Here is a 27,070-nt window from a genome sequence, read left to right as displayed (position 1 = left end):
ACAATGGGCCAGTTCCTGGTGCGTCACGAGGGAGTTCCTTAAAGGGGAAGTGAGCGGAGCTGTGGGGCGGACGTGGGGTGCGGTGGTCGGCGGGGAAGGCCCCCCGCGTTTCAAAATAATGCCCGCGGCGCCCTCGCGACCATGCAATGGCGAGCGCTCGTCCTGGGGCTGGTACTCCTTCGGCTTGGCCTCCACGGAGTGCTGTGGCTCGTTTTCGGGCTGGGGCCCAGCATGGGCTTCTACCAGCGCTTCCCGCTCAGCTTCGGCTTCCAGCGCCTGAGGGGTCCCGACGGCCCCGCGTCTCCCGCCTCGGGGCCAGCGGACCGGCCCGGGGGGCAGTCGGGGCCGTCGTGGCTGCAGCCGCCGGCCCCCGGGGCGGCAGAGGGGAGGCGGCGGCGGGCTCCGCGGCGGCCCGGGCAGGGCGTGTGCGGTCCGGCCCACTGGGGCTACGTGCTGGGCGGCCGGGGCCGCGGCCGGGACGAGTATGAGAAGCGCTACAGCAGCGCCTTCCCACCGCAGCTGCGCGCCCAGATGCGCGACCTGGCGCGGGGCATGTTCGTGTTCGGCTACGACAACTACATGGCGCACGCCTTTCCTCAGGACGAGCTCAACCCCATCCACTGCCGCGGCCGAGGACCCGACCGCGGGGACCCGTGAGTAGCCCGCGCCGGCCCGACGCCCCGGACCGCGCGCCGCACGCGCTTCCTTCCGTCCTCCGGGCGGGTGCAGCCTTAGGTCCTCCGGGTTCCCCCGGCGGTGCCCGGGTGTTTAGTGTCCCGGGGGCAGCGCCCGGCGCCTCGGCTCACCCGCTTTGAGGTCGGCCTGGGCCAGGGGGGTGCGTGGATGGGTCCGTGGCTGTCTTCTGTCTTGATTCTCCTGGAATTTCTGAGTTACTGGGCAGCTGAGCCCTTTTACAGATGGGGAAACTGAGGCCCAGAGAGCTGAAGGGACAGTGGCACGGCCGAGGAGTGGCTTGGGCTGGGGGCCGGGGGTGGAGGGGGGCGCTTGAACATCCATCTCCAACCCTTTCTCCAGGTGAACGTCAAATGAAACTGAAACGCAGCTTCAAGACCAGCTCTTACCTCCCCGCTTCTAGCCAACTTCAACTTAACTGTATAAAAATATAAAAATTCAGGAGTTGATCCTGAGAAGGGACTTTTAAAGCCATGCAGTGAGTTTGAGGCAGAACAGGGCTACACTCTTTCTGCTTGATTGACAGGGGCTGCTCCTTAGGCTGAGGATGGTTAGGTGGAAGCGGGAGAGAGAGGTTGAGTGGTCCAGATTTAGGGTCCTGATACTCGGGGTGACCTTCCTTGCCCTGTAGGGTCTGTCCCATAACCTCCCTCACTCTGGCGGCAGAGCTGTGAGGAAAGATCTGCCAGCCCTCCCCTTCTGTCAGCTGTGTTTGCAGAGGCTGAGCTCGAGGGTCACCGCTGTTGACCTCGGAGTCCAAGAGGGCAGCACTCCCAGCTGAGGACTCCTAGTTGGAGGGAACCAGTGTGCCTTGACACTAACCCTGTTAGACTGGATAGGTGACTGTCTTTCTGTGGCTCGCTCCCCTCGGGTGGGACTGGAGGAGTTGGGCTGCTGGTGCCTTTGGACATTTGAGGCTTGTGATTTCCTTCACCTGATGAGAAGCAGCCAAGTTCAGTCCTTAGGTCCTAAAAAGGAACCCATACACTAAAGGGGATTGAAGAGTTTTAAAAATGGTTTGATTATCTACAAATTCTTGTCTTAAATTGCATTTGGAGAGAATGATTTTTCATGAAGCCATGGGCACATCCTGGATTAACTGAAAAGGACCGGGCCTTTCTAGAATTGTAGGAAACTGATGAGTTATTTTTTCACGTTTCACTGTATCAGGTTTTATACACAGAAGTGTATTTTCTATCTCAATTTTTTTTTGGAGAAAATTTTTAATTAAAAAATTTAAAAAACATTACTGGGCTTTTCCAGATTGGGGGAAATTGAGTTGTTTTGCTTAACTGACTTTCTTTGCTTCCTGATGACATATGCTGATGAGTGGTTTGATTTGACTGTTCAGTGACAGTCTGGATAAGTTGGGGTCAGCTCGCTTTGAGACAGATAGATATGTTACTGTTGGAAAGACGGAGTTAGAAATGTCGAAGGGATACTGTATGAGAAGAGTTGTGCCCATAGGTTAATAATAAACCTTTTGGTTAGTCAGCCTTGGTGTCTTTGAGGAGATGAAAGAGCTCTGGGATTATGGCAGCCTTGAATAGACCCTGGCCACTTGTAAAGGGAAAGGTTATTTTTTCTTCCTCCTTTTCCTTTAACATAGCTGCTCTCAGACTTTAGTATCTTTGAGGAAGCAGTAGGCCACATTTATACCTCTGAAATAAATGGCCAGTAATAAATATACTCTAGATATTTATTTTAAGCAGATGTATTCTTATAATTGTTGTCAAGTGAATTCTCATGATTCGTGTTAAAAATAAAGTAACTATTTGAATAATATGTAAAAAGTACAGAAACGAAATGCGAGTGCTAAACATATGTGTCTTTTCTTTGTAGTCACATTTACTTAAGGCTTAACTTGCCTGTCTTGTTTGACTGGAGATAGGGTGAGGAGTATTGACATGAAATAAATAAAACCAGAACACTTTAAAAATAGCAACTGTTTCTGTCCAGCTACAGATCACTATGCAAGCTCAGTTCCTCTCACACCCCCAGTTTGGGTTGGAGGATCCAAATTCAGGTTCCTTCAAGTCAATCTGGATATTAAAAATTTGCAATCTCATGAACCAACAATGTTATTTCAGACCTCGGGTATGTGACCCTTCTTTGCTTTCTGCCCAACGCTATTGCAGTTCAAACAAGAAAGCAAATCAAACCAAACCTATACTGGTTCCCACATGGACTGGTTCCTAGGCACCTCTTGTTTAGGATGGCTCCTCCACATTCCTCTTCCTTCCTGAAATCCTGGCCTGTTCAGAATCAGGCGCAAGTCTTTTTTTCCATGACGTCATTGAACTGTTTGAAGATGACTGTCCTTGATCTACTCAGTTCTCCTTTTAGGTCCTCTCCTTGAAGCTACCGTTCCACGTTTTAATATCGCATGACAGTTGAATACTGTTGTGAGTTCACCTTCCTGTACCTTTGTCTTGTCTCCCCAGAATATCAAATCCCTGGAACACAGGGACTGTTTGTTTGTAGGCACTACTCTGTGCCTACCCCAGCACCAGGTAGCTTTCTGAACAGGTTAAGTATATGTGGGAATTTTTTTTTTTTTTTTAAACACATACCTTTAATTTTGAACACTCTTTGTGAACATTACCAGAAATTTCCTATGAAAGGCCAACGTTCTCTCCATCTTCTCTGTTCTGGGTTGAGAAGAACCTTAAAAATTCAGAGTGGGATGAGGGTCATGAATAGCCATAGGTGATGAATTAAGTGGGGTGCCATCGTGGTTTGGCAGCCACTTATGTGGAAAGACGAGCACTTTTGAGCCCAGCCTGTTACCAATTCTTGAGTACCCGTTCCTGTACCAGAAGTTTGAGTTCCTGGCCAGGCTGGATGGTGATCAAGAAGATCTCTACAGAACAGGTCTGCAGTCTTAACTGCACGGTGGGCTGGCCTGAATGGAATCATAAGAGTTTGGTGCTGTTAGGCCCAGAGGCTTTTGTGATGTTTATTTTTTCCTTTCTTCCCCTCTCCATTTTTCTATTTTTCTCTCTTGGCACATTTGAAAAGAGTGTGTATCAGTGATCTGGTGAAAAGAAAGTGAAAGTCGCTCGTCATGTCTGACTCTTTGTGACCCCATGGACTATGCAGTCCATGGAATTCTCCAGGCCAGAATACTGGAGTGGGTAGCCTTTCCCTTCTTCAGGGGATCTTCCCAACCCAGGGATCAAACCCAGGTCTCCTGCATTGCAGGCGGATTCTTTGCCAGCTGAGCCACCAGCGAACCCTGATCTGGTAGAAAATAATTTAAAGGTGTTTTAATGAACACCTTAGATCTTTTGAGTGGATTTGTCTGACTGAATGGAGAGAAGGAAGTACCAGTTATCATAAATACAGTTTTTCCTGTGACAGCTCTTGTACCGGTTCTTTGTCAATGACTGTGAGGGTGTTCTGTTGAGAAGTATTTAAACCTGAGTCCCTTTTAGCTATGTCTGAAAAGCAAAAGCACAGTAAAACATGGGACGGAGTACAGGGCTCCAGACCAGTCCTTCCAGGGGCCAGGGCCAGTGGAGAGGGCGACAAATGCCACAGAAGAGGGTATTGCTTGGGAAGGTGGTCACACGCGGTTCACCCAGCATCTAGCCTGGAGGCTAAGTGATGAGGGGCCCCATTTTCTGCTGAGATGGGTGTTTGGAGCCAGCTTTTTGTTTATGAACAGCAAAGCAAGGGAGGTAAATATTCAAGTCCAGGAGAATGATCTGGAGTTGGCTGAATTGAGGATCTCTCTGTCTCCTTTGCCCTTCTCCTCCAGCTTTTGATACTTCCTATACCCTTTCTGGCTGGCACTGCCCTGGAAGTGCAGATTTGAACCCACAGCTCATGTCTTGAGAGGACCTTTTACGATTGTGTACGTGTGTTTAGAAAGAATCAACAGCTGGAAGCAGCAGGTGCGGTTTTTCAGCCGTGCCGTGTGCTGGCTTCATGGCTGTGAGACACGGGTTTGCCCGGGTTCCTAGACAGCCCCTTCTAGATAGCCTGCTGCACAAAATGTAGGTAAAGTTTTGCTATACGTTCTTTGCCTTAGGCTAAGTGGCATAAGCAACATAAAACTAACGTTCAGGTAAGAGAAGATGTGAAGTATTGGAGCTGTTTGCACCTGCGCCACATGGGGCCTGCTTCGCCCCAGCTAAGGCACACAGGAGGCCTCTGAGAGGCAGAGCAAGCATCAGGAACACAGAGATGCTTGCTGTCCCCAGGGCTGTGGGACACGACCCTTTAGAGACACCCAAGGAGTCGGTAACGTGGTCTGGGGATTGGATGGAAGATGTCATAATATCGGTGCATCCGTTGCTGAAAACAAAACTATGGCTTTTTCACTGTGGTCTTTCATACTCATAACCTTTAAACAGTCATCCTGTTTCCCTCCTTACTTACATCTTTTTCATTTCTCTCCTCAGTTCCAAATGTTTTCAAGCTTCTGCAGTTATTAGTACTTCCTGGGTCTGCGGGGATGGGATGGGAATAACTGAGCCCCCTAGAATTTGTCAAATTAACTTTATGACTTTCACTCTTTTTCCATCCCCACCTTTCCCAGATAAATTATTGTTGTCTTGGTGGCTTTTTTAGCGTTACAAAGAACTTGTCAGTTAACCTCGCTGCGGTCCTGAAGTTGGCACCTGAAGATGATTTCAGGATGGGTGCTGATTGTGGGGCAGGAGGTGTGTGGCAGAAGCATTAACACAGCTCTCCTTACGAGAAGCCCTGCCTTTGTTTCTGTTAAAGTTCCATCCTGTTAAACCTCCTCAAGATTGATGGAGCTGGGATGGAGGGGTGGGATTCTTGGGTGACATGTTAGTGAAACAATGTAGAAAGCAGTTAATTTATTCCCCCACCCAAAGGACAGATGAGTGAGATGGGGACCATAGTTGAGGTATTTATTTGCTGCTTTGTGTGTGTAATCTGCGCAGTGTCTGATTTCTGGATTCAAGTTTTAGTTACAGGTCATGTGACAAGGACTCTCCTTTTTCATTCCTAACGATTTCAAAATCAGAGCTTTTTGAAGCTAGACAGAGAGATCATCTGTGGCGATAAAACTGGATCTCAGAGAGAGCAACGACTTGTTTTCCATTTCCTTGCTTCCTGTTTCATGCCCTTTTTTTATACTGTAGTATAAATGCATGCATCTCTGCTCGCCTGTGACACTGTAGAGGTTGTCCCTTGTGTGGCAGAAGGACCATTGCCCAACTGATCCATCCACAGTAGTCCCTGAATAAATAAAAGCTTCCAGCAATTTTAGTTTCTGATGAGTGTTTAGTTTTATTGTTTTTTTTTCCCCCTCTTTTAAAGTACCTTTGTGTAATTTTCATTTCATTTCTTTTTCAGTTCAAATCTGAACATCAATGATGTGCTAGGGAATTATTCCCTTACTCTGGTTGATGCGTTGGACACCCTTGCAGTAAGTGTTCAGCCTTATTATTTTTTTTTGAAGTTAATTAAGATATTTTGGAGTTAATACCTTTGCTTCCCCCCAGGGATGAGAATTGCAGGAAATGTGATACTCAGAATGTATTCATAGTCATTGTTTATTTTAACGAAGTTAACATGGAGAGCAAGAAAAACACTGAAGGTAAAATGAGGGGAAATGTGATCCCCCTAAAAATGTGAAGAAGGCAGTGTCATTATTTTGGGGAAACCTATTTTTGTCCCAGTTTCCCACTATTTTATTCCTTAAAGGAACCAGTTTACAGTTACTGGAGTTAAGATTTCTGAAGTGAAAGTCAAGATCTCCAGGGGATAAGATCCCCCTGAAAGGTCCCACAGCTCCTGACTCCCTGAGAGCAAGTCCAAGCCCTGTCCCAGCCTCTGCAAGAGACCGTCTGTCTGAACACTCTTGTGTTCTTTGCTTTCTGAGTTGCGTGTGGACACTGCCAACTCCGGACTTGGGCTGCCAACTTGGAGACTGCCTTTACCTTCTGAGCCCTTATTGGTTTCCCTCAGCTGGAGACCTCTGCACACGTTCGCACGTGGAGAACAGGCAGGCCCCGTGCACGGTTCTTATCACCAGGCTGCCCTATGCATATGCTCTGCTTCACAGCGAGGGCCTGTATTCCAGCAGAATGTTAAAAGGTTTCCTTGTACACCTGGTTTTACTACCTCTTGGCTCTTCTTCATTGTTTCAGCACACTTTTACCATTAGAAAATTTTTACTGTAGCCGATTCCCAATCCTGCATTTTAACTGTCCTTAAAAGAGTTTAAAAGTGTCAGGAGTTAGAATTGGGTAATGCTAGCCAAGTTTGCATTACAGCTGTCCTAGGTCTTGGCGAGCAGCAGAATTACCAGAACTTGGGGAGAGCTTGAGCGGTCTTTGTGTGTTCCCCTAGGCTCGCGGTCTGCAGGAAGTCCAGGGTTGCGTGCTGCCAGGCTGTAGTTACACAGCAGTTTAGTTTCCCTTCTCACTTTAATTTCTCCTTCTCAAGTGACGGCTGCTGCCTGTCAGTATCTACCGTCACTCGTCAGAATGGGCCCAGACTAGTGTTGTTGTTTAGTCACTCTGTCGTGTCCAGCTCTTTGCCACCCCGTGGACTGTAGCCCGCCAGGCTCCTCTGTCCTTGGGGTTCTCCAGGCAAGAATACTGGAGTGGGTTGCCATTTCCTTCTCCAGGGGATCTTCCCAAGCCAGGGGTCAAACCTGGCGTCTCCTGCACTGGCAAGCAGATTCTTTACTGCTGAACCCACCCGGGAAGCCGCCCAGACTAGTATGTTCACCCTAATTAGAGTTAACTCGTTGAAGATACCAGAGGCTGACTCAGCCTACAAGTATTGCTTTAAAAAAAAAAAAAATCCCGAGACATGTGCATATACATAGAGCTTATGAAAGGCCGCCTTTCGTCCCTGAGCCCTCTCTTTTGGTCCCATTGTATGCTTTTCTCTCTCTGCCGTGCTTGTGAAGCACAGAGACCTCGCCTCTGTTCATCACTGCGCTCTGTCCACACCTCATGGTGTCCGACACGTGTGGGAGTACCAGTAGGTGTTAAGAAAATGAATTTTGACGAATCTTGACATTTCCCAACTCAGATTCCAAGGGTGTGCTCCCGCAAAGGAGAATTCTGTTCCCAGACGAACTTGAGAAATCTCCCAGTCTGCCCACTCTTGGAAAGCCACAGTGCACAGCAGCCTATTCAAGGCTGTGAGAAGTTCTGCAGTCTAGCCTGTGTAATGCTTCTGTCCAACCCAGCTTTTCTTAAGCCCGAGTGAGCGATTTCAAAGCATCATTACTCTGTTCTGTAGCTTCTAAGATGGTAAATTACAATATGTCACTGAAACCTTCCTCCTCTGTCTTGCTGGTGCTCTGAGCTCATATCAGCGTCTGCAGCTGCTAACAGATTCGGCTGCTGGTGAACATCTGTAGGGAAACAGACCCATTTCTGTGGTTTTCAAGGTAGAAATATCCGGTCTTTGATGTTCACTGCAGCCTTCTTTTTCAGATGTTACTTCTGTTGAGGTTTCCCTTTGCTTTTGCTAACATTTTAAACAAACTGTAACAGGTGTATTTGGGGAACACTCAGACAATAGCAGTCTCTTGACTACTTGATGCAACTTGCAGCAGGATTGCATAATCTTGTTAAAAAACGAAAAACAAAACTAAAAGCCAGAAAAGAAACTGTACTTTTTCTGCATGGAACAGCAAAATAACAGTGAGGGGGAGAAAGAGAAAAAAGATGCACTAGATCAATAAATACTAGGAGATAAGACACACTTGAAAAAGTAGTGTCTCAATGACATCATTTATTTTTTCTTTCTTTTTCTTTTGGATGTGTCCTTGTGTTGTCATTATAGTCCCAGGATGGTCATAAAATTTTGAACAGCATGAAAACATTTCAGTTCAGGTTAATTTATCATATTTTATGCTCAATTTGCACTTCACATAAGAGAGAGAAGCTTGGAATGATACCATATCCACCCACCCAAAAATAGGAATCATAATTCTAGAATATTTTTTACAAAGGACGTAGGGCTGGTTACTTGCGTGTTGTGTTGGTTTTGAATGCCATTGGCCTTATGCTGTCCTCCCAAAGATAATACCACTATTTCTCAACGTGTTCAGACATCTGGGTAACAAGCAAGGAGTCAATTTCCCAGATGTTTTAGTCTCCTGGGAGCCAAGTGCCCAAGCTGTTGAATTATTTGAGGAACAGAGGGAATATCATGTTTTTTGTTTTTTTAATTTTGGAATTGGTTTTTACTCATTTCAGGAACTTCAGGAACTGTAATGCCTGCCTTGCTAAATAAGATCAGAGTGAAGCTGAGGGAGGATGGGAAGGGGTGATGAGGGATGCTAATGATTTTATGAGGAGTTATTGTCAAAGTTTTGCTGTCTGGTTCTTGAGTTTGGTGGAAATGGGCTTGCTGTCTGTCCCAGAATGTGTTCTAAGAGATAACTGGGCTTTTCTGTTTCTACTCCCACGAGTGGCAAAACCATAGCACGTACAGATGTTCAGATGATGTGGCCCAGCTCCTCCGATCATGTAACCTCAGCGTCATTGCATGCCATCATAATGGCTTGTGTTCCTCTTTTTAAAGATAATGGGAAATTCATCCGAGTTCCAGAAAGCAGTCAAGTTAGTGATCAACACAGTTTCCTTTGACAAAGATTCTACCGTCCAAGTCTTCGAGGCCACAATCAGGTAAAAGGATTGTCAAACAGACTGAAAGCCGCTCTTGTGTGTGTGAGTGAGGGGAATATCACTCTGAGGGTTCACAGGCCATGGGGTCCAGCTAGGGAGTCCATGTAGACCTCGTGGGCTCACTGTCCCTTTTTCATCTCTTTTGGATGGATCAAACGGAAACAATTGCCATTTCAAGGTAATTCCATTTGGGGCTAAATAGAAAGACACTTTAATGTGGATTTTAGATAGGTGTTCCTTTAAAAGAGTTTTTCATGATTTCACTTTAGGTCTGGTCTCATTTCCTTCACTGTGTCCTAGGAAAACCCCTGTGTATTTCTGAAGAAATCAGAGTTTCTCATCTCACCTACCACTTGCAGCAAACCACTGCTGACCTTGTGGGTCACTTTGCTCCCTGTGTATCTTTCTCTCTCCCTCCTTTCCTCTCTACCCGCCTAACTTCCTCCATCTCTCACTCTAATGTTTTATATCTCACATTTTTAGTTTGATAGACTGTGATGGCTTTCCTAGTCCACTGAAACTTTGAAAATTATATCATTGCATAACATTCCAGATGTAGCATTTATTTAAAGTTCTGAAAGATGTCACAGTCCACTTCAACTCGCTGGAGAGGATGTGAACTCATGGCCCCTGAGGGCTGGGGATGTAAGCTGGTGGCCCCCGCCTCTTGGTGGGTCATTCTCTCCTCTTCTCTTCCTCTTCCCCTCCTTGCCTCTGCACCGGAAGTTGGAGAATTTCATGTTGTTTGGCAGCCAGAGCTACAAAAGTTACTTGGTATTTGTTATCTTGCTCTTTTCTCTTTTCTTGTTTGGCTAAGTTTTCTCCCCCAAGTGAGAGAAACCAAGAGTAGTTTATTAGTACTAAAAAGTGATATGAGGAGGCCGCTCCCTTGTGATGAGATGATGACGATGACCAAACACGGTTATCACTAGAAGTGGATTATTCTTAGTGGGCTCAGATGGACGGATCACCTTCTCCCTTTCAACAGTGTGCTTAGCTAGCAATTGATTGTTCCCTGTCGGGCCAGAAGGAATGTCAGGGGGCCAGTAAGTTCAGCCCCTCTGATTCAGGCAGTGCTAAGTCCATAGAGGATTCAAGTTTGCTGCTGTCATTCTGAACCGGATTTTACAGCCAACATGGTTTTTATTATTCTTTTGTTTTTCCTGTCCTTAGGGTCCTGGGGAGCCTTCTCTCTGCCCACAGAATAATAACCGACTCCAAGCAGCCCTTTGGTGACATGACGATTAAGGATTACGACAACGAGCTGTTGCATATGGCTCACGACCTGGCCGTAAGGCTCCTCCCTGCCTTTGAAAACACCAAGACTGGGATCCCCTACCCTCGGGTAGGTGGACGGTTTCCATACTCACTTCCTGCCTGAATGAACACTCTTTGTTGATGAATTTATTTGTGGGGAGGAGTGGGGCTGATGTGGGAGAGAAAATCCGTGTCCTTGAGAGAATTTAGCCCTAAATATGATAGACATAGGTTTTAACTCACTCAGCATTTACTGAACACCTATTGTGTGCTGGGCATAGGACATATCTGACTTATCCTTCCTCTTAAGGGAGTTACGTTCTCCTCTCAGTCTTCTTAACCCCTTTTACAGGTGGGGTTTGTATCCTGTGCTACAACAAAACAGTGAGGGGAGTTTGTCTTCGTTTCTGACCTGGGTCCATTTCCCCAGACACCCTCACATGTATACCATAGGAGTTCAGTGTATGTTGTTTTGAACATTTCATGTGGATCTTTCAAATAAAGCCTGTACAGACCAGTAAGTTAGCTGCTGATTTAAATGCAAGATCGGGAAGAAGATTCTATCTTTGTGGCATCTGATTTGCTGAGCCCAGAACTCCTCTGGGAATTGAGTCAGCCTCTGGGTAACCAGTGGAGAGCTGCCAGACCTCAGGAGCCTCCATGATGGAACAGGCTGTCACGTTCTCGCTGGGTGCCCTTTCTCTCCCAGCCCCCGAGATTTGTTAATGTTTGCTGAGCAGGACTGGCTTCATAACAGCTCAGTTAAAATTTCTGCATGATTCTACAGCTTGCCTTTGTCCCCTGTACCAAAGCCTGGTGCTGCCTAACCATGAAGAGAACCTGGACATCTGCTGAAAAGAGGCATATTAGTGAATATCTTTATTGTGATTCCCCCACAACTGGCCCTTGTGAATGACACAGGGCTCTGGTGTTGGTATCATCTTGTGTGTGTGTCTTAAACTCGTCCCCGTGTTTGTCTCCGATGTAGAGCGGGAGGCAGGAGCTGACTCGCCTGCAGTGAGCCTGGTTGCCTCGTGGAGTGTGGTCGCTGCGACTTGGCCTCCTGGCCACGCGAGTTCCTTCACTGTTGCCACAAATCCTTTGTCTCTTCCTATCCCCAGGTGAATCTAAAGACAGGCGTTCCTCCAGACAGCAATAATGAGACGTGCACGGCCGGTGCCGGTTCCCTCCTGGTGGAATTTGGGATTCTAAGCCGACTGCTGGGGGATTCCACGTTTGAGTGGGTGGCCAGGCGCGCCGTGAAAGCCCTTTGGAGCTTGCGGAGCAGCGACACGGGATTGTTAGGTGTGGGACCCTGTCAGGCCTTGGCGCCGAGAGCCTCACCCCCTTTCCTTTCCTCTTTGGGGCCCTCCCTCCTCGCCACTCCTTTTTCCTTGTGCCACGGAACCTGAAAATTGACAACTCAGAGAGGGGGGCCCTCAGTGTTCCTGCCTGTGACTTTTCTCTTAAAGGGAGGCTGGAAGGTTTGATGGCATGGAATCATGCTTCTCCTATCTGCGGGCTCCCTTCTGATTTGAATCCCTTGGCATATTCCGCTTGAAAATAATTGTTAATGGGAATGCTATAAAAAGAGCTGCCTCGGAGGCAAATGATGTTGCTTCAGTACGAGGTTCCAAATATAGGAATTTAGAGTTAACTGGTAGAGTGACTTTCTCCTTTAAAGAAATCTCGCCATGTGATAGTAGGTTGAAAGCCAGATTAAACCAGTATTAGATTTTTCTTTATTTCCTCCAGAATTTTGGTCAAGACGTTATTAAGAAATTATTTCAAACATACTGAAAAATTCAATTTCCTACTGAAGTAGGAAAAAGGGTCATGAGTAATGAGCCCCTATGTACTTCATTATTTATCTTCAATAATTATTAGTATTTTAGTACCTCAAGATGTTATCTTAAAATAGGTTGTTGCCTCTTGTAATTGTCTTGTTTTGAGAAATATTTTCTTCTTGCCACTGGGAGGGAATTGGATTGGGGGTCCTGGAGCCTAGAGTGTCATTGCAAAAGCACTGACATTTAAAAGTGTTTTTTTTTTATTATTTCTTAGGTTTTCACAAATTTGTTGTATTTAACAACAGGAGAAATAAAATAATTGCCCCATTTGTCACCCAGTGTCACCCCAAACTGTCAACTTTAAAATTTTCCATAAGCCCTTGCAGCCTGTCACATGAAACTTTTGTATACAGCAGTTTTAAATGCTAATATAGATATTTTCAGTCTTGCTTACATTTGTCAAATCACGCAAGAGGCCTTGCACCTTGCCTCCTCTTTCCTGTGCGGGATGGAGGTACTGAGGGGCCACTGGGCTGAAGTAGGAGGCCCCCTGTCCCCCCAGCCTGGGTCCTGACGAGCTCCACGTATTTTCACAGGCAATGTTGTGAACATCCAGACGGGCCACTGGGTCGGCAAGCAGAGTGGCTTGGGTGCCGGACTGGACTCCTTCTATGAATACCTCTTGAAATCTTACATTCTCTTTGGAGAAAAAGAAGACCTAGAAATGTTTAATGCTGCATATCAGAGTATTCAGAACTACTTAAGAAGAGGGTATGTCTCCTCACCGTCTGTCTTCTTGTTTCATTGAGCAGGTAGAATGTATGGTGAAGTGTTCATTTTCTTTTCCACGTAATTCACGGTCTCTGGTCTCTGTCCTCATTTTACTGCCTCCTAGTTGTTTGCTGGTCATTTGGGGATGAAGAGGTATGTTGGCTCTTTACGGCTGTGTAACAAATTACCCTGAAACCTCGTGGCTTCAGCAGCGAGTGTTCTCTCACCGATTCTCACGAGGTCGCCCACAAGCTCTTGGTGGGGGCTGCAGCCATGTCACGGCTCGGGCCAGGCAGGAGGGCTCCCTCCCAGGCTTCAGTTGCTCCCTGCTGTGGCCAGAGGCCTCAGTTCCTTGCCACATGGACCTGTCCATAGGCAGCTCATGGCAGCCGGCTGCCCCAGAATGAGAGATCCGAGAGAGACAGAACCGCCAGAAACCACCCTGTGCTTCCACGCCCTAATCTGGGAATGACAACCAGCACTTCTGCTGGACTGTTGTTCACTCACACCAAGGCTGATGTAGTGTGTGAGGGGCAGCACAGAGGTGTGAGAGGGGTCGCTGGGGGCTCCTCGGGGGGTGGCTGCCACAAGGAGTGACACGTCCCTGGGTTTCTCCAGCTTTAATTGTACATAGAGCTGTCTTGTAGCACAGTTGTTCTGGTTCACTTTCCAGAGGAGTTAGGTTCGGTCGTTATACTTGATGAGAGGAAGGACAGTTACCACATTTTCCCCCCCTCTGTGTTTGTTTTCGTAGTAATTATTCTTTATTTTTTAAAATTTATTTTTATTGGAGTATAGTTGGTTTACAGTGTTGCATTAGTTTTTATTATACAGCAAAATGACGTATTTGTTAAAAACAATACTGTTGGCTGCTTGTCAGCTGTGCATTCAGGATGGCAGAGAAGTGCCATTTGAAGCTGCAGCAGCTTCTACCCTCTGCCTCCTCTCTCTTCCTGGCTCTTCCCCCTGTGCACTTGGCGTCTATTAGTGGCCAGTGCAAGTGACAGCTACTGAGTTGCCTGCTTGGTAGGATTTTCTTGGACATATTTCCACCCTAGCTATTGTACGAACGTGCGAGTGCTGTGTTTAGGTAACAGGCTGTTTGGCCAGAGTTCAGTCCTTTTTGCTTTTTAAAGCCCCTACATTTACTAAATGGAGTGGTAATCCGTGAGCTCCTTGCTCTGATGTGCTCCTCCAGGCCCAGGCCCCACGGTATAGGATTCTATTAGAGATGAGACTCTTGTGCAGAAAGAACTAGGATTCCCCACTCAGGTCAAAACTGACTCACTCTTTATACCAAATTGAAAGTGAAAGTTGCTCAGTTGTGTCCGACTTTGCGTCCCCATGGACTATACAATCCATGGAATTCTCCAGGCCAGAATACTGGAGTGGGTAACCTTTCGCTACTCCAGGGGATCTTCCCAACCCAGGGATTGAACCCAGGTCTCCCACATTGCAGGCGGATTCTTTACGAGCTGAGCCATAAGGGAATCCCAAGAATACTGGAGTGGGTAGCCTAATCCGTTCTCCAGCGGATCTTCACGCCCGAGGAATCGAATAGGGGTCTCCTGCATTGTAGGCAGATTCTTTATCAACTGAGCTATGAGGGAAGCCCTGTACGGAAATGCTTTTGCATTGGCTGGGAAATATACCAAATTACATGGAAATGTTACTCAAACCTGCATGTCAAAGTGCTTTCTGCAAAGTGCAGTGACAAGTCAACGTGTTACGATGGCCAGCTTCAGAACTTCTGTCTTACAGTAGGTGTCATCTCATGCTAGAGTACTGTATTGACAGGGAGAGGCGGTCTGTCTCCAAAGGTTTAAAGAATGTGTTGGGAGCAAAGGTTGATGTTGATTCCACCGAAGTGAAGCTGCGGGGGCTGACGGAGGAGCAGGGCTAGAGCCGTGTCTCTCCCCTCTGACTGTTCTGCTTGCTCCTCAGCCGGGAAGCCTGTAACGAGGGGGAAGGGGACCCGCCCCTCTACGTCAACGTGAACATGTTCAGCGGGCAGCTCATGAACACGTGGATCGACTCTCTGCAGGCCTTCTTCCCTGGACTGCAGGTATGTCACAGTTCCGTTTGCTCAGTGAAAGAAGTCATTGGAACGGGTTCCGTCCCCTCTTTTCTTTTTATGGTTCTGGAACGTTCTCTGGCTCCTTCAGATTGGGCAGTTCACGGCACAGTGTGTTATTCTGTTTGAAAATTACCCCGCACTGAATCAGTGCAAAGCCTTGCCTGAAAAGTAGAGGGTGTGAAGTTGCTGGTCCATCTCTCAGCCGTCGATGCTTTGCTCATGAGGAGCTAGCCTCTGTCCTCTGCAGTCCTCGGGGATATGGCGCTGGTGGCCAGATGGGGGTGGCGTCTGTCCCACAGGCAGCTCTTTGGTTGGGTCTGTGTCCGGCTATGTGTGTGGATCAGATAGCCAGTGGGTGGAGGGGGAGCCCAGGGCCCGTGTGTGCTGTTCTGCCACTGTGAGAGCCCCATCCTAGCCTGGGGACCCGCGTCTCTCCCGCAGGTTCTGATAGGGGACGTGGAAGACGCCATCTGCCTGCATGCCTTCTACTACGCCATCTGGAAGCGCTATGGGGCCCTCCCCGAGAGGTACAACTGGCAGCTGCAGGCCCCCGACGTGCTCTTCTACCCGCTGAGGCCCGAGCTGGTGGAGTCCACGTACCTCCTCTACCAGGTACTGCCGGGAGGACCGGGGCAGTCGGTTCCCAGGGAGTGCTTGCTGTCAGGTGGAGAGCCAAGTTCCTTCACAGTGACTGTTGGGGTGACCGCCAGCCCAGAGCCTGGTGAGCACGGAGCGTCAGCTGTGGTTCCACAGGACAGGGAAGGCGTCTGCGGTCACGCACACGTGTGACCCACCTTCTGCAAAGCTGGCTCATGGCTTCACTCCAGGACTTGTTTTTCCCATCCTTAAAACAGTCAAGAGGCAGATTTGGCACTCACAGTGATTCTCCAAATATATTGGACCAAAAAACTCTCCTGGGGGGACGCAGTTCTGTCCTCATGCACTGTGGAACCCTGGGCTGTGTAAATTATTCAGATGAACAAAGTCTTTTTCTTAGCTGGCAAGGGAATCACCTGGGGTTCATCTGAATACCTATTTTTGTTTAATCCTTTAAAAAAAAATAGTCTTCTCTTTTGTGAAATTACTTGAATGCCAGAGGAAATGTCACTTTAACTGTGAAGACTCTTTTCCTCCACAGTTTAAGGCAGATATTTATACCTCTGTGCACGCCATGCATATATACACACCAGGAGCTGCCAGCCATTCGCAAATATAGCCCCAGAGCTGCTCACTTTCTGAGAAGCTGGCCGTTCAGCAGCCGTATAATGACATGTGTAGTGGGCAGGCCCTTGCAAGGAGATTTTATGAGCTCTGCTAGCAGGATTAGTGCTGTAGTTTATTTTTATTTTTTTTCATTTTGACTGCACTGGGTCTTCCTTGTGGCGCGTGGGCTTCTCTCGTTGCAGAGCACGGACTCCCGAGTGTGTGGGCTCAGTGCTTGTGGCACATGGACTTAGTTACCCCACGGCACGTGGGGTCTTAGTTCCCTGACCCAGGATCAGACCCGCGTCCCCTGCATTGGAAGGCAGATTCTTAACCACTGGACCACTGAAGAATTCCCAGTGTTGTAGTTTAGATTTTTTCAATAATTAAAAAAAAAAACAACCCACCAAATCCTTGCCATTTGCTTCTAAAAGAGGGAGAAATCCTGTGCAGCTGGTAATTGACCTCATAGGTAGAGAGACCTCGTGAGCTGTAGGTAACCTGTCAGGAGGAGCCAGCCTGTGATTCTGCCTCCCTGAACTCAGGGCCGAGTCAGGCCACTCACACTCCGAGGGTACATGCGGGCACCACCTGAGGCCTCCCCTTAGGCTGAGGTCTGTTGCCCTTGGGTTTAGGCTCTTGGCTTCTGTCACTGCGTCTTTCCTCTTGCAGCTTCTTCCTCACATTGGCTATTTTCTTAGAAGCAAAGAAATCTTCGGCTTTACCGCCTTGCCCTCTGAAGCCGCTCCCTGCACTCTCCTAATCCAGAGACAGTGACTTTGTGGTCGTTTGCTTCTGCTGCTGCTGTGGGGTTGGCACTGGGAATGGATTGTAGATGATCCCCAACTTTTAAACTAGTTTTGGGAGGAAAGTCTTGCCCTCCCAGAGAATTTTTCTTCCCCTCACAAAACCATCTATGAGCCTGTGACAGAAGAGGAAGCAGCCCCAGGTCTGTGTTCTGGGGGCGATTAGAGAACAGAGTGTGGAGGCCTCTGCAGATGCTTCAGAAATCTTGTCCCCAGGCAATTCTTCCCAGCACTGTGCGTGGAATGGAGGCAAAGTCCTGTTTCCCTGTGCTCGCGGCTGACATTTCTGAAGAGTTCTGAGGCAATACAGAAACTGGATTTGTCCTTAGATGCGGGCCTGTCGTGATGGGGATCAGGAGAGCCAAAGGCGGGGTTAATCTGCCCTGGAAGCAGGCCTTCTTGCCGTCCCCACCCCCACATTCGCATTAAGCAGGTTGGAGGTGCACTTTGACCAGAATTCACAGCACACCTTAGTCCTTTAACGCTCAAGACCCTGCAGGGTAAAGTGACCACGCCTCCTTGGGAAAGCCCTGCAGGCAGCAGTGTGTATGGATGGCATGTCTCCCAGGCCCCGCTGGATCACATTCTCTCATGTTCTCTCTAGGCAACCAAGAATCCCTTCTACCTCCATGTAGGAATGGACATTCTGCAGAGTCTGGAAAAGTACACAAAAGTCAAGTTAGTTTCCTAAGTTCCTTCCTTTTCCTGTTGACCACTTTTATTTTGAGTCATTCTGGGGTAATAATATTCTATTTTGTGTTTTACTTTTTAGAACAGAGCCTTAATGTTAATTTTGCAGGGAGATTCCTTACTTTTTGTGTAGTAGAACCTGCCCATTATAGTGTGAATTAAAATTTTTTTCACCTTTATTCCTGTAGAGTTCCAGCAGACTCTATGGGCTCTTTTTAAGTAACTTAATTCCCTGTTATACAAATAATACATATACTAAAAAGTTTAGGGAGTATAGAAAATATAGAGGTAGAATATTATCACTGTGATCTCCGTATGCAGAGATAACTACCATTAGCATTTAAGTATAGAGTCTTACACTCTTTTTTATACATTTATATATGTCTGTAATGTGTGTATATATGTATAAAAACTAAATTTTGTGACCTGCTTTTCTTAACCTAGTAGTAATAAAAATATTTTCTTACAAAATACTGTTTTAGACCATCCGAATGAGAAGTCAGTCTACAAGTATTGGGATATGAAATGTAAATCAGTCCTTTAGAATTTGCTGCCAGACATTTTTCTTGGTGTCTTGTCTTGCTTTTGGTAAACATTCTCCACCACCCTCATAGCCCTTTCCCAACCATTCACCTGGTGATTTGGCTGCCAGACCACTTTTTAATGAATTTGCAGTCAGTTAGTTGAGGCCAAAAAAAAAGGTAGCCTTTAAACTCACCCTATTTTGTTTTCCCTGTGGTGTTTGATCATTTGGTTATTCTGTTAATAGATTGCTTCTGCCTCTTAAATGAACGAGCAGGTGGGAGGGAGCACTGCGGGCTGACCGGACGATTGTCTCCTAGGTGCGGCTACGCTACATTGCATCATGTCATCGACAAGTCCAAGGAGGACCGGATGGAGAGCTTCTTCCTCAGCGAGACCTGTAAATACCTGTATCTGGTACGTGTGCTGTGAGATTCACCCAGAGCGTTTCATTCTGCTGAAAGCAAGCGTGCCTTTTTTTTTAGTGGGAGGATAATTGCTTTACAATGTTGTGTTGGTTTCTGCCGTATGACAGCATGAATGAGCCGTAAGTATGCACATGTCCCCTCGCTCTGGAGTCCCCCACCTCCCCACCCCCATCCCACGCCTGTAGGTCATCGCAGAGCATGGCCCTGTGCTATGCAGCAAGCAGGCGTGCCTTTTGCTTCCATCTGTCACACACGGGCAGGCACTGCTCCGTGCTGGGCATCTCGCTGGCCCAGGGTGCCACCCTGTCAGAACAAAAGCGTGTTGCTGTGTCTCCTGTGGTTCCTGGCCTCATGGAGGAAGTACCGCCGAGGACACACACACACAGAGACCAGCGTCACACAGTGTGTGGAGTGCAGACAGCAGTGCCTAGGGGACCCTTGTGAGCCTGGGGGTCGGAAGGCTTCTCTGAGGAAAAGAGCAGGGTCTCTGATCTCCTTTTCCCTGACACCTGTGCTCTCGTGAGACCCACAGCCCGGCCAGCTCCCTATCCAGACACACATGCTCACCAGTTTGGGTAGAAACTGAACTTTTGGATCTGGAAGAAACCTTTGGGATCATCTGGTCGGTGTTCATTCTTCCCCTTGGGATCTGCCATCTCTGGAGGGAGGTCAGGGCACTTCCCTTGGGTTCCGGGGATGTTGACGTGGCAGAGCCGAGGCTTGAGCACTGGCCCTGATACCTTGTCCAATGCTCTTTCCACTCGGCTGCTCAGCCGTAGACGTGTGAGGCATTGGCACCAGGGCATGAAGCTGCTTTTCTTCTCTCAAGGCTCCAGAGGTCGGGACTTCCTGGTGGGGAAACAGCAGGGTGTTTAGGCCAAGATCCGGAGATAGCCATCAGTGGTGATAGGTTCGCTGTATCTAGTTCAGTGGTTTCCAAGCCCCGGGGGAAGCTGGATTGGAGTCAGCCTGTTAAGATTAGAGCCATGTTGAGTTGGAAGCTTCAGAAGCAGGCACAGGAGTCTGTCATTCTGCCAAGTGGCTCAGGTGGTTCTTCCAGACATCGTGTCCCACAGCCTTGGCATCTGGGATGCTCACGGGGCAAATCCTGGAGTGAGTGAATGAAGGAGACCCCCAGGGTGTTTGAAGAGAAAGAACTCGATCCGGTCATGGGGGAGGGGGAGAATCTGGACTGGCCATGTTCTTCTCCTTCGAGCTGTGTAAACACAGACCAGCCCCACTGAGTGTTTTTTTTCTCCTTTGTAAAATACTTGAGATGCCTGTAAGGTTTTTTCCCATCTTGAAGAGACCTGTTTCTACATTTTGCCTTGTTTGTCATTTTTTGCACACCTGCCTTCTCCCACTCTGACCTGTCCCTACTCTGCTAGGCAGGTCTTCTTTCTAGATGCCCTCGCTGCACCCTTCACCCTCACGTCCACTGCTGAAGGAAGGGACCGCCTTGGGTGCCCTGCTCCCACAGACCCATGCAGGAATGTGTGTCAGGGCCAGACCCTGGGGGTCCGGTGAAGAATAAGCCATGTACCTCCTTCTCTCTGGAGTTTTTACAGTTTAGGGCTGAGGTGGGGGCCAGTTCCTGAACCCCAGCACTTGAACTCTCAGGGGAGCGGGGCGAGGAGCACCATCTGGGGCCTATACAGGCTAGTGTCACTGGGGTCTTAGCCCTGGGCTTTCTAACCTCTAGGTCTAGGTGGGGTCAGGGAAGTTCAGACATCTGAACTTAAACATAACTGCTGATTCTGCCCCACGGGCTTCCCAGGTGCTGCTAGTGGTAAAGAATCTGCCTGCCAATGCAGGAGACATAAGGGACGTGGGTTTGATCCCGGGTCAAGAAGATCTCCTGGAGGAGGGCATGGCAACCTACCCCAGTAATCTTGGCTGGAAAATTCCACGGACAGAGGAGCGGGGCAGGCTACCAGTCATAGGGTCACAGAGTCAGACTGGCTGAAGCCACTTAGCATGCACACCTCACAGCCTGGGTTGGTCTGAGAGCTTAGCAAATTCCTATCTCTAAGTAGTCTGGACTCACATGAATTAGTTCCAAACATGCTACAATTGTATCTGTATTTTTTTTTACCCCACTAGCTCTTTGATGAGGAGAACCCAGTACACAAATCTGGAACCAGATACATGTTTACAACTGAGGGACACATTATATCTGTGGACGAACATCTCCGGGAGTCACCCTGGAAGGAGTTCTTCTCTGAAGAAGGAGGGCCGGACCAAGTGGGAAAGTCTGGGCATAGGCCTAAACCTCAGGAGCTGAAAGTCATCAACTCCAGCTCCAATGTAAGTTGCTATCTCCGGGGGGTGATTTGTCTGTGGAGGTAGAGAAAACACTCCTCATCACGTTGTCATCCAGGGTTCCTGACAGAATATTCCTGGCACCCGCAGCTTGGATAATTTGAGAAGAGTTTCAGCAAGGGGCTGTTTCTGTAGATGCCATCAGGGTGTAAGGACACCGTGGGGCCAGCAGCCTGTCAGCGCTACGGGATGAGGGGCCAGTGGGCAGGGTGGTCATGGGAACCCTGATGCAGAGAAGCCTGTGCCGGGGGCGGCCCCTGGGCAGGAGCCGCTGCTCTGGGTGGGCTTCTGTGACTGTGTGGGAAAGGGGCTGGCAAAGTGAACACAGCGCTTCCCATCTGCTGGAGCTTCTCGTGGGCCAGCCCTGCCAGGAGCCCGAGGGCCAGGGAGCCTGTGCAGAGACAGGGTCAGGACGTCCCTGGAGGTCCAGTGGTTAAGACTCTGCTCTCCCAATGCAGGGGGTGCATGCTTGATCAGCTGTCAGGGAACTAAGATCCCACATGCCATACGGTGTAGTGAAGCCGAAGAATTTTAAAAGTGTGAGACACATCTGGCCCCATTTAAAGGGGGGCTCAACTGGGCACGCCTGGATTGTCCCGGGAGCAGTGGGGAGGTTTGGGAACAAGTGCTGAGAGTCCTTCCTCTCAGCCAAGGGTAGGTGTGTTGGTTCGAGCCCCGCAGGAAGGTCTGGACGTGGGTGCTGCATCCTGTGATAGAGCGAACCTCACGATCTCACGCTGCATTGTGCGCCAGCTCCCTCCTCAGGAGAAGCCTCCGTTGCCCAGAGTCCTGCCACCTCCCCCCAGGCTACCTGGCTTAGGGCTTGCCCTCTCGTCCCAGACTGTAGTTTTTCCCTTCGTGTCTCATTAAAAGTCTTTATTATCAGTCTCTGAACTAAATCGACAGGCCAGAGCAGAGCACAGTCCTTGAAATTTCCATTAGGCCATGGAGTGTAGATTAAATGAATAAAACACAACTGAGAAGGAAAGGGAAGAGCAGAGGAAAAGTAACCATCAGAGTCAGCATTTATAGAGCTCACATGTGCTGAGCACCAGTCTAAGTGCTGAAATTAAGTATGTGACGTTCTCATAGCAGCCCGGGGAGCGGTAGGTAGTCGGTGTGTCTGCTTCATAGATGGAAGCAGGGAGGCACTGAAAGGTTCCGGTCACACAGCGGAGTGCATGGTGGGGCCCTGACTTGGACTGAAGGAGATGCTCACCTCACAGACCAGATCCCATCGTGCCAGGCGCCGGGGATGTGGGCCAGTCCCTGTGGTCCTGGTGCTGCTTGGGCTTAGGGTCCCGTGTGGACGGAGATCTGCTCCCCCGGAGTGCTCATCAGTAGGAGGCCATGTGAAGTGCTGTTGGGACACGGAAGATGGAAAAATTAGCCTGCTGGCAAGACAAGGAGGGCTCACTCGGGAGCGTGCTTCTCAGCTGCTACTGGAATGATCAGGGGGAGGTTCCAGAGGGACAGGCAGAAGGCACAGCTTCTACAAAAAGCAGGAGCCGGGAGTGAGGGTGGGGACCACCTGAAGGACCTGTCAGTCTGGATCTTGCAGAGATAAGGCCCCGGGCAAGCAAGTTCTAGTAAGAGCAGCAGGAACGTGTTTCTCTGAGGAGGGGCATGAATGTAGGTGGAAACTGCTTCCACACAACACGTTTGGTTCTTAAACTTAGGTCCCCTCTGAGAGAGAGGGATCTTAGTTTCCCGAGCAGGGATCGAACCAGTGCCCCGTACAGTGGAAGCGTGGAGTCCTAACCTCCAGGGAAGTCCCTGGGTACACGTCTTTAGTTTCCTTGGGTCTCTACATCTTCATCTGTAAATTACATCAGTGGTCCTAAACTTGGAGGTACCTGTGCTCCTCAAAGGACATCAGGCAGTGTTGGGGGACATTGGTTGTCACAGCTGGGGGTTAGGGGTGAGGGGCATGTAGGTGGAGAGGCCCAGGGATGCTGTTAACCATCCGGCAGTGCCCAGGATAGGCCCAAAGAGTCCACAGTGCCAGGATGAGAAACCCCAGGGGAGGTCATCTGGTCACACCTTCTGAGGGATTAACATACAGGGTTTTAACTCATTCAGATGGCACCTCATTGATTTTCTTTCCAGTGCAATCGGGTTCCTGATGAGAGGCGATACGCCCTGCCCCTGAAGAGCATCTACATGCGACAGATTGACCAGATGGTTGGCTTGATTTGATCTGCCCTCCCCCGTGTGTTCTCATCTGAAACCCAAACAGCTGAATCCCAGGCCAGGCCAAGACCCGACCCGAAGTGGAGGAGGATGGAAGTCTGGCCGTCCACGATGGTGTAGGAATTTCTTTCCAGCTCCCCGTGCACATCTGGTAGATCCTTGCACACTTTAGTGTTTCTCTTCTGTTCAATAAAATCCCCGGTTTGTCTTAAGGATATACTTTGAAGTGGAAAGGTACGTAGAAGTTGGCCTCTTACGACGTGCCCCATGGACGGGCTGTCTCTGGCTGGATCCTCAGAGCTTCCTGCTTCGGGGTCTGTCGAGTCAAGTCCCCTCTGCCTGCGCGCGTGTGGCTGCAGCCTGACCACCTCTCCACCAGAGGACTGTGAGTGAATGTCTGTGCAACAGGTCCTGTGGCTTCCCTGACCACCCTGTTTGTTGTATTTTGTTACCCTCTCTCTGGATCACTGGGCTCCCTCCCAGGTCTCCACCCGTGACTGTCAGTCACCTGGGGAAAAATCCCGTTATGCATCTGTGCCCCCTGTGTGATTGTCACAGTGACAAGATTATCTGCTCACAAAGGGAGCCAAATTCTAACAGGCAGTCTCTTAGGTTGTCACATCACCGGATAAGAGCTTAGCAGGTAGGTCTTCCAGGCGGTGGTCTCTGTTTCTCATGAGCTTACCTGAGGATCTCCCCCACTTTCAGAACCAGGTGCCTTTTAGGGAGAGAAAAATAGCTGTGATCATCTGAGTCTTGCATCTACTCACCAAGGATTCTCAGTTCTGACCGTGTTTGGGTTGGGATTGTTTTGTTTTCGTTTCCTGTGTCTAGTGCCAATTAGCCAAGTCCGGGAGAGAGAAATGACCAGATGACTCCCTGGCGTCCTTGAGCCGTGTCTGGGTGTAATGCAGCCTTCCGATCAGTGCCTTATGTTTTTGTCTGGGCCACTGGGTGTCACAGCTGCTGCTGAGGTTTCAGCAGGCTGGTTTCACATTGCTCCATGCTGAGAGCACAGTGAAAGGGGGATGGATGGGGTATCAGGTAGGTAGATTGGGAACACTTCTTGGCCCGTCCTTGCCTTTCAGCCTGCTATTTTAAGCAAGCATATATAGGAAGGAAGTCGTGCTAAAGCGCCTCTTTTCTTTGTTGTCATTATTTCCTTAGCGAGAATGGACTGTGTCTCTTTGAACTTGTGCAGAGCGCTCAGAGAAAGCAGAGGTGGGCTTGAACCCTGAGCTTGGCTTCCCTGTAGCGTCGGAGGTTGAAATGAATCTCCACAGAGAGGGTAGGAAGTCTCTTCAAAACCTCCAACTTCACCGGTCGTGTGTGGTGCCCCCGTTACTGCTGGCACACTTCAAATGATTTTTAGTTTTTTTAAAACTAGAAGAGAGTGCTGCATAAGCCATTGCATTTCCTATCAAAAGAGAGGAGTTTTATTCTTCTTGAAAACTTGTGTTACTGTTTTTTAAAATGGATATATAATTCAGTTCTTTGAGATTTCTAGAAAAGGGATTTTCAGTAATAAATGTCACAGTAATAAATGCCTGTCTTTTTAACATTTACTGTGCAAATTGTTTTAAAGGAAAAAACACATCAAATGCTTCTTATTTTACATTTTTCCTTCATTTTAGAAGCATTCTATTTATCAACACTGTCTCATCTACTGAATAGGAAATTTTCTTTGAGGATATCCTATATTTTTTCAATGTTTTCATTGCTTCATTGAAACCAAAATATCCCATTTTAAATACATACACATACACAAGTGTCCCTGCACCTTTTTTCCAGGTAAACCAAGGTGGCACTATCAGTGAGCCTCTTGGGAGAATGGGGCACCTCAGGGAAGAAAGTGGGCCCTCCGTGATCACACTCTTGTGTGATCACACCCCCAAGACCCCCTCCTGTGGGCTCAGGCATCCCATCGCCCTTCCCGCTCTGGACCAGGGGCCAGGGCCTGAGTGTTGCAGAAGCACCTCAGGGCTACAGGTTGATGGGAGACATGTTCCCTCCCAGCATCCAGGCCCTGGACTTGTACCAGTTGTGAGTCCGAGGGTGAGGGGCTCATTTTCACCCTGGTTGCCAAGCTTTCAGATTGCCATCAGTGACTGGATGCCAGAATGCCATCTCTTGCTAGTTACAAGAGAAGGTTCTCTGAGCCACGTTCAAAACGTGCTTTCTTTTGAAGATCAGAATGTCGACAACTGTGATGTATCCTGTAGGGATTTTCCAGTTCTTTCTATTCTGTGTTGGAAGAGATCAGGGAGGGGAGGGCTGAGGACAGGAGCGTCAGGGGAAGTTCCTTGCTCTGTGACTTACCCTGGGAACACCCTGATCCCAAACATTCCATGCTTTGGAACAGTCCAAACCATCCTTGCATTCCCATGTGCAGCTAGTGTCTAAAGACTCCGCTTTAGTTGACCCAATGAAAATGGTTTTGCCAAACCTTTGAGGGAAGCTACCTTACCTTTGTGGGTTTAGTTGAAATCTACCCCCACAGAGTTCTAAATCGTTCCAGGGCAGGCTTCGCGGGTTGAGATGGTGTAACTGAGGGATTCCGTTTCCTGGAGGAGGAGGAGGTGATGAAGGAAGTGTTTGCTAGCTCTCTGATTGTCCTGGCCTGGGTGAAAATCAGCTTCTATGTTCAAGTCTGTCCTTGAGAGCTTCTGCATCCCCAGGTTCTGAGGCTGTCCTGGGTCATAGGGCAAGAGCACACACTTCAGTAATTTTCTAGGTATTTATGCTCCAGGATGGTGTCTGTGCAGATGGAAGTTAGTCTCTAACTCCCTGGCTGGAAAGTGCCGTGGTGCAGTCTGAGGGTCTCAGCTGAATTCCTCTCTCACCTCCACGCTGTGTCCCCCCACCAAAGAAAAACACCCCTCAGCCATTTTCTTAGCTCACTTGATTGAATGATTGCAAACTGTCATCCTTTGCTTTGGGTTTCACAGACACAGTATCAGACATTCCTTTTTTCCGGAGGTCTTTCTCTTTTGCTGATTTCAAATTTAATGCTGGTTAACAGGTCGGGCTGGATGATTGCCCTAGCCCCTCAGTGGCTGAGCAGGAACTTTAGGGGAAAAAAAAATCCTGATCTTTCTTTCCTTTTGCATTCCCAGACATCAGCTCCTTCTCTAGTGCCTGTTCCTGCAGGGCAGGGACTCTTGTGAAAGTGAGAAGGGGGGGTCTCTGGGCTGTGTCTCCAGGTTTTATAGGGCTCAGGGTTGCGTTCCCAACTTGAATCTGGATGTGAATCTGGCGAGAATGTCGAGTACCTGTGGACCTTCCCGATTCATTACCCCCTTCCCTCTTTCTGAGAGGCAGAGAAATAATATTTTGAAAGATATTTTTAGTTTTAAATAGCAAAACACAAGCTGTATTTCTTATTTATTATGCCCAAGAAAGGTAAATCTGTTTTTACAAAAGGAAAAAAATCTAGAGTTGGAAACTCTGGGAAAACCTATTGAAATACACAAATGCTTCTGTCTGTAATGTGCAATATGCTTTGCAACTATAAATGATATTTTATGTGTAACCTGTAAATAAGAAATGTATTTAAATTAAAAGGGAGCTTTTTGTAAAAGGAGCAAATGTTCTTTTATAAATGTACTAAGAAATATCTTGCTCTTGGAAATTTATTAGGATTTTTATGAGTAATTTTTATTAAAAGAATTTTTTTTTTTTT

The 27,070-nt window shown here is 48.2% G+C and overlaps 1 protein-coding gene across 1 annotated transcript; it reads left to right on the top strand.

The window, feature by feature from the left end:
* EDEM1 (ER degradation enhancing alpha-mannosidase like protein 1) lies at positions 1–27,070 on the top strand. The gene is made up of 12 exons (XM_043885856.1): positions 1–653; positions 6,028–6,100; positions 9,226–9,329; positions 10,503–10,674; positions 11,708–11,891; positions 12,973–13,147; positions 15,092–15,212; positions 15,666–15,836; positions 17,838–17,911; positions 18,766–18,862; positions 20,977–21,180; positions 23,305–27,070. Exons 1-12 carry the CDS (start codon positions 142–144, stop codon positions 23,392–23,394), a joined length of 1,977 nt encoding a protein of 658 aa, XP_043741791.1. The 5' UTR covers positions 1–141; the 3' UTR covers positions 23,395–27,070.

This window comes from Cervus elaphus, chromosome 24 (genome assembly GCF_910594005.1).
Source record: "Cervus elaphus chromosome 24, mCerEla1.1, whole genome shotgun sequence".
In the NCBI taxonomy this organism is placed as follows: Eukaryota; Metazoa; Chordata; class Mammalia; order Artiodactyla; family Cervidae; genus Cervus; species Cervus elaphus.
This window is presented reverse-complemented; position numbering and strand designations above follow the sequence as displayed.

Excerpts from the sequence above, each read along its gene's own strand:
- EDEM1 (XM_043885856.1), top strand. The coding sequence starts at position 142 with ATGCAATGGCGAGCGCTCGTCCTGGGGCTGGTACTCCTTCGGCTTGGC. Across the intron at positions 15,213-15,665 it reads CCTTCTTCCCTGGACTGCAG|GTTCTGATAGGGGACGTGGA; the intron begins GTATGTCACAGT and ends TCTCTCCCGCAG. Across the intron at positions 21,181-23,304 it reads TCATCAACTCCAGCTCCAAT|TGCAATCGGGTTCCTGATGA; the intron begins GTAAGTTGCTAT and ends TTTTCTTTCCAG.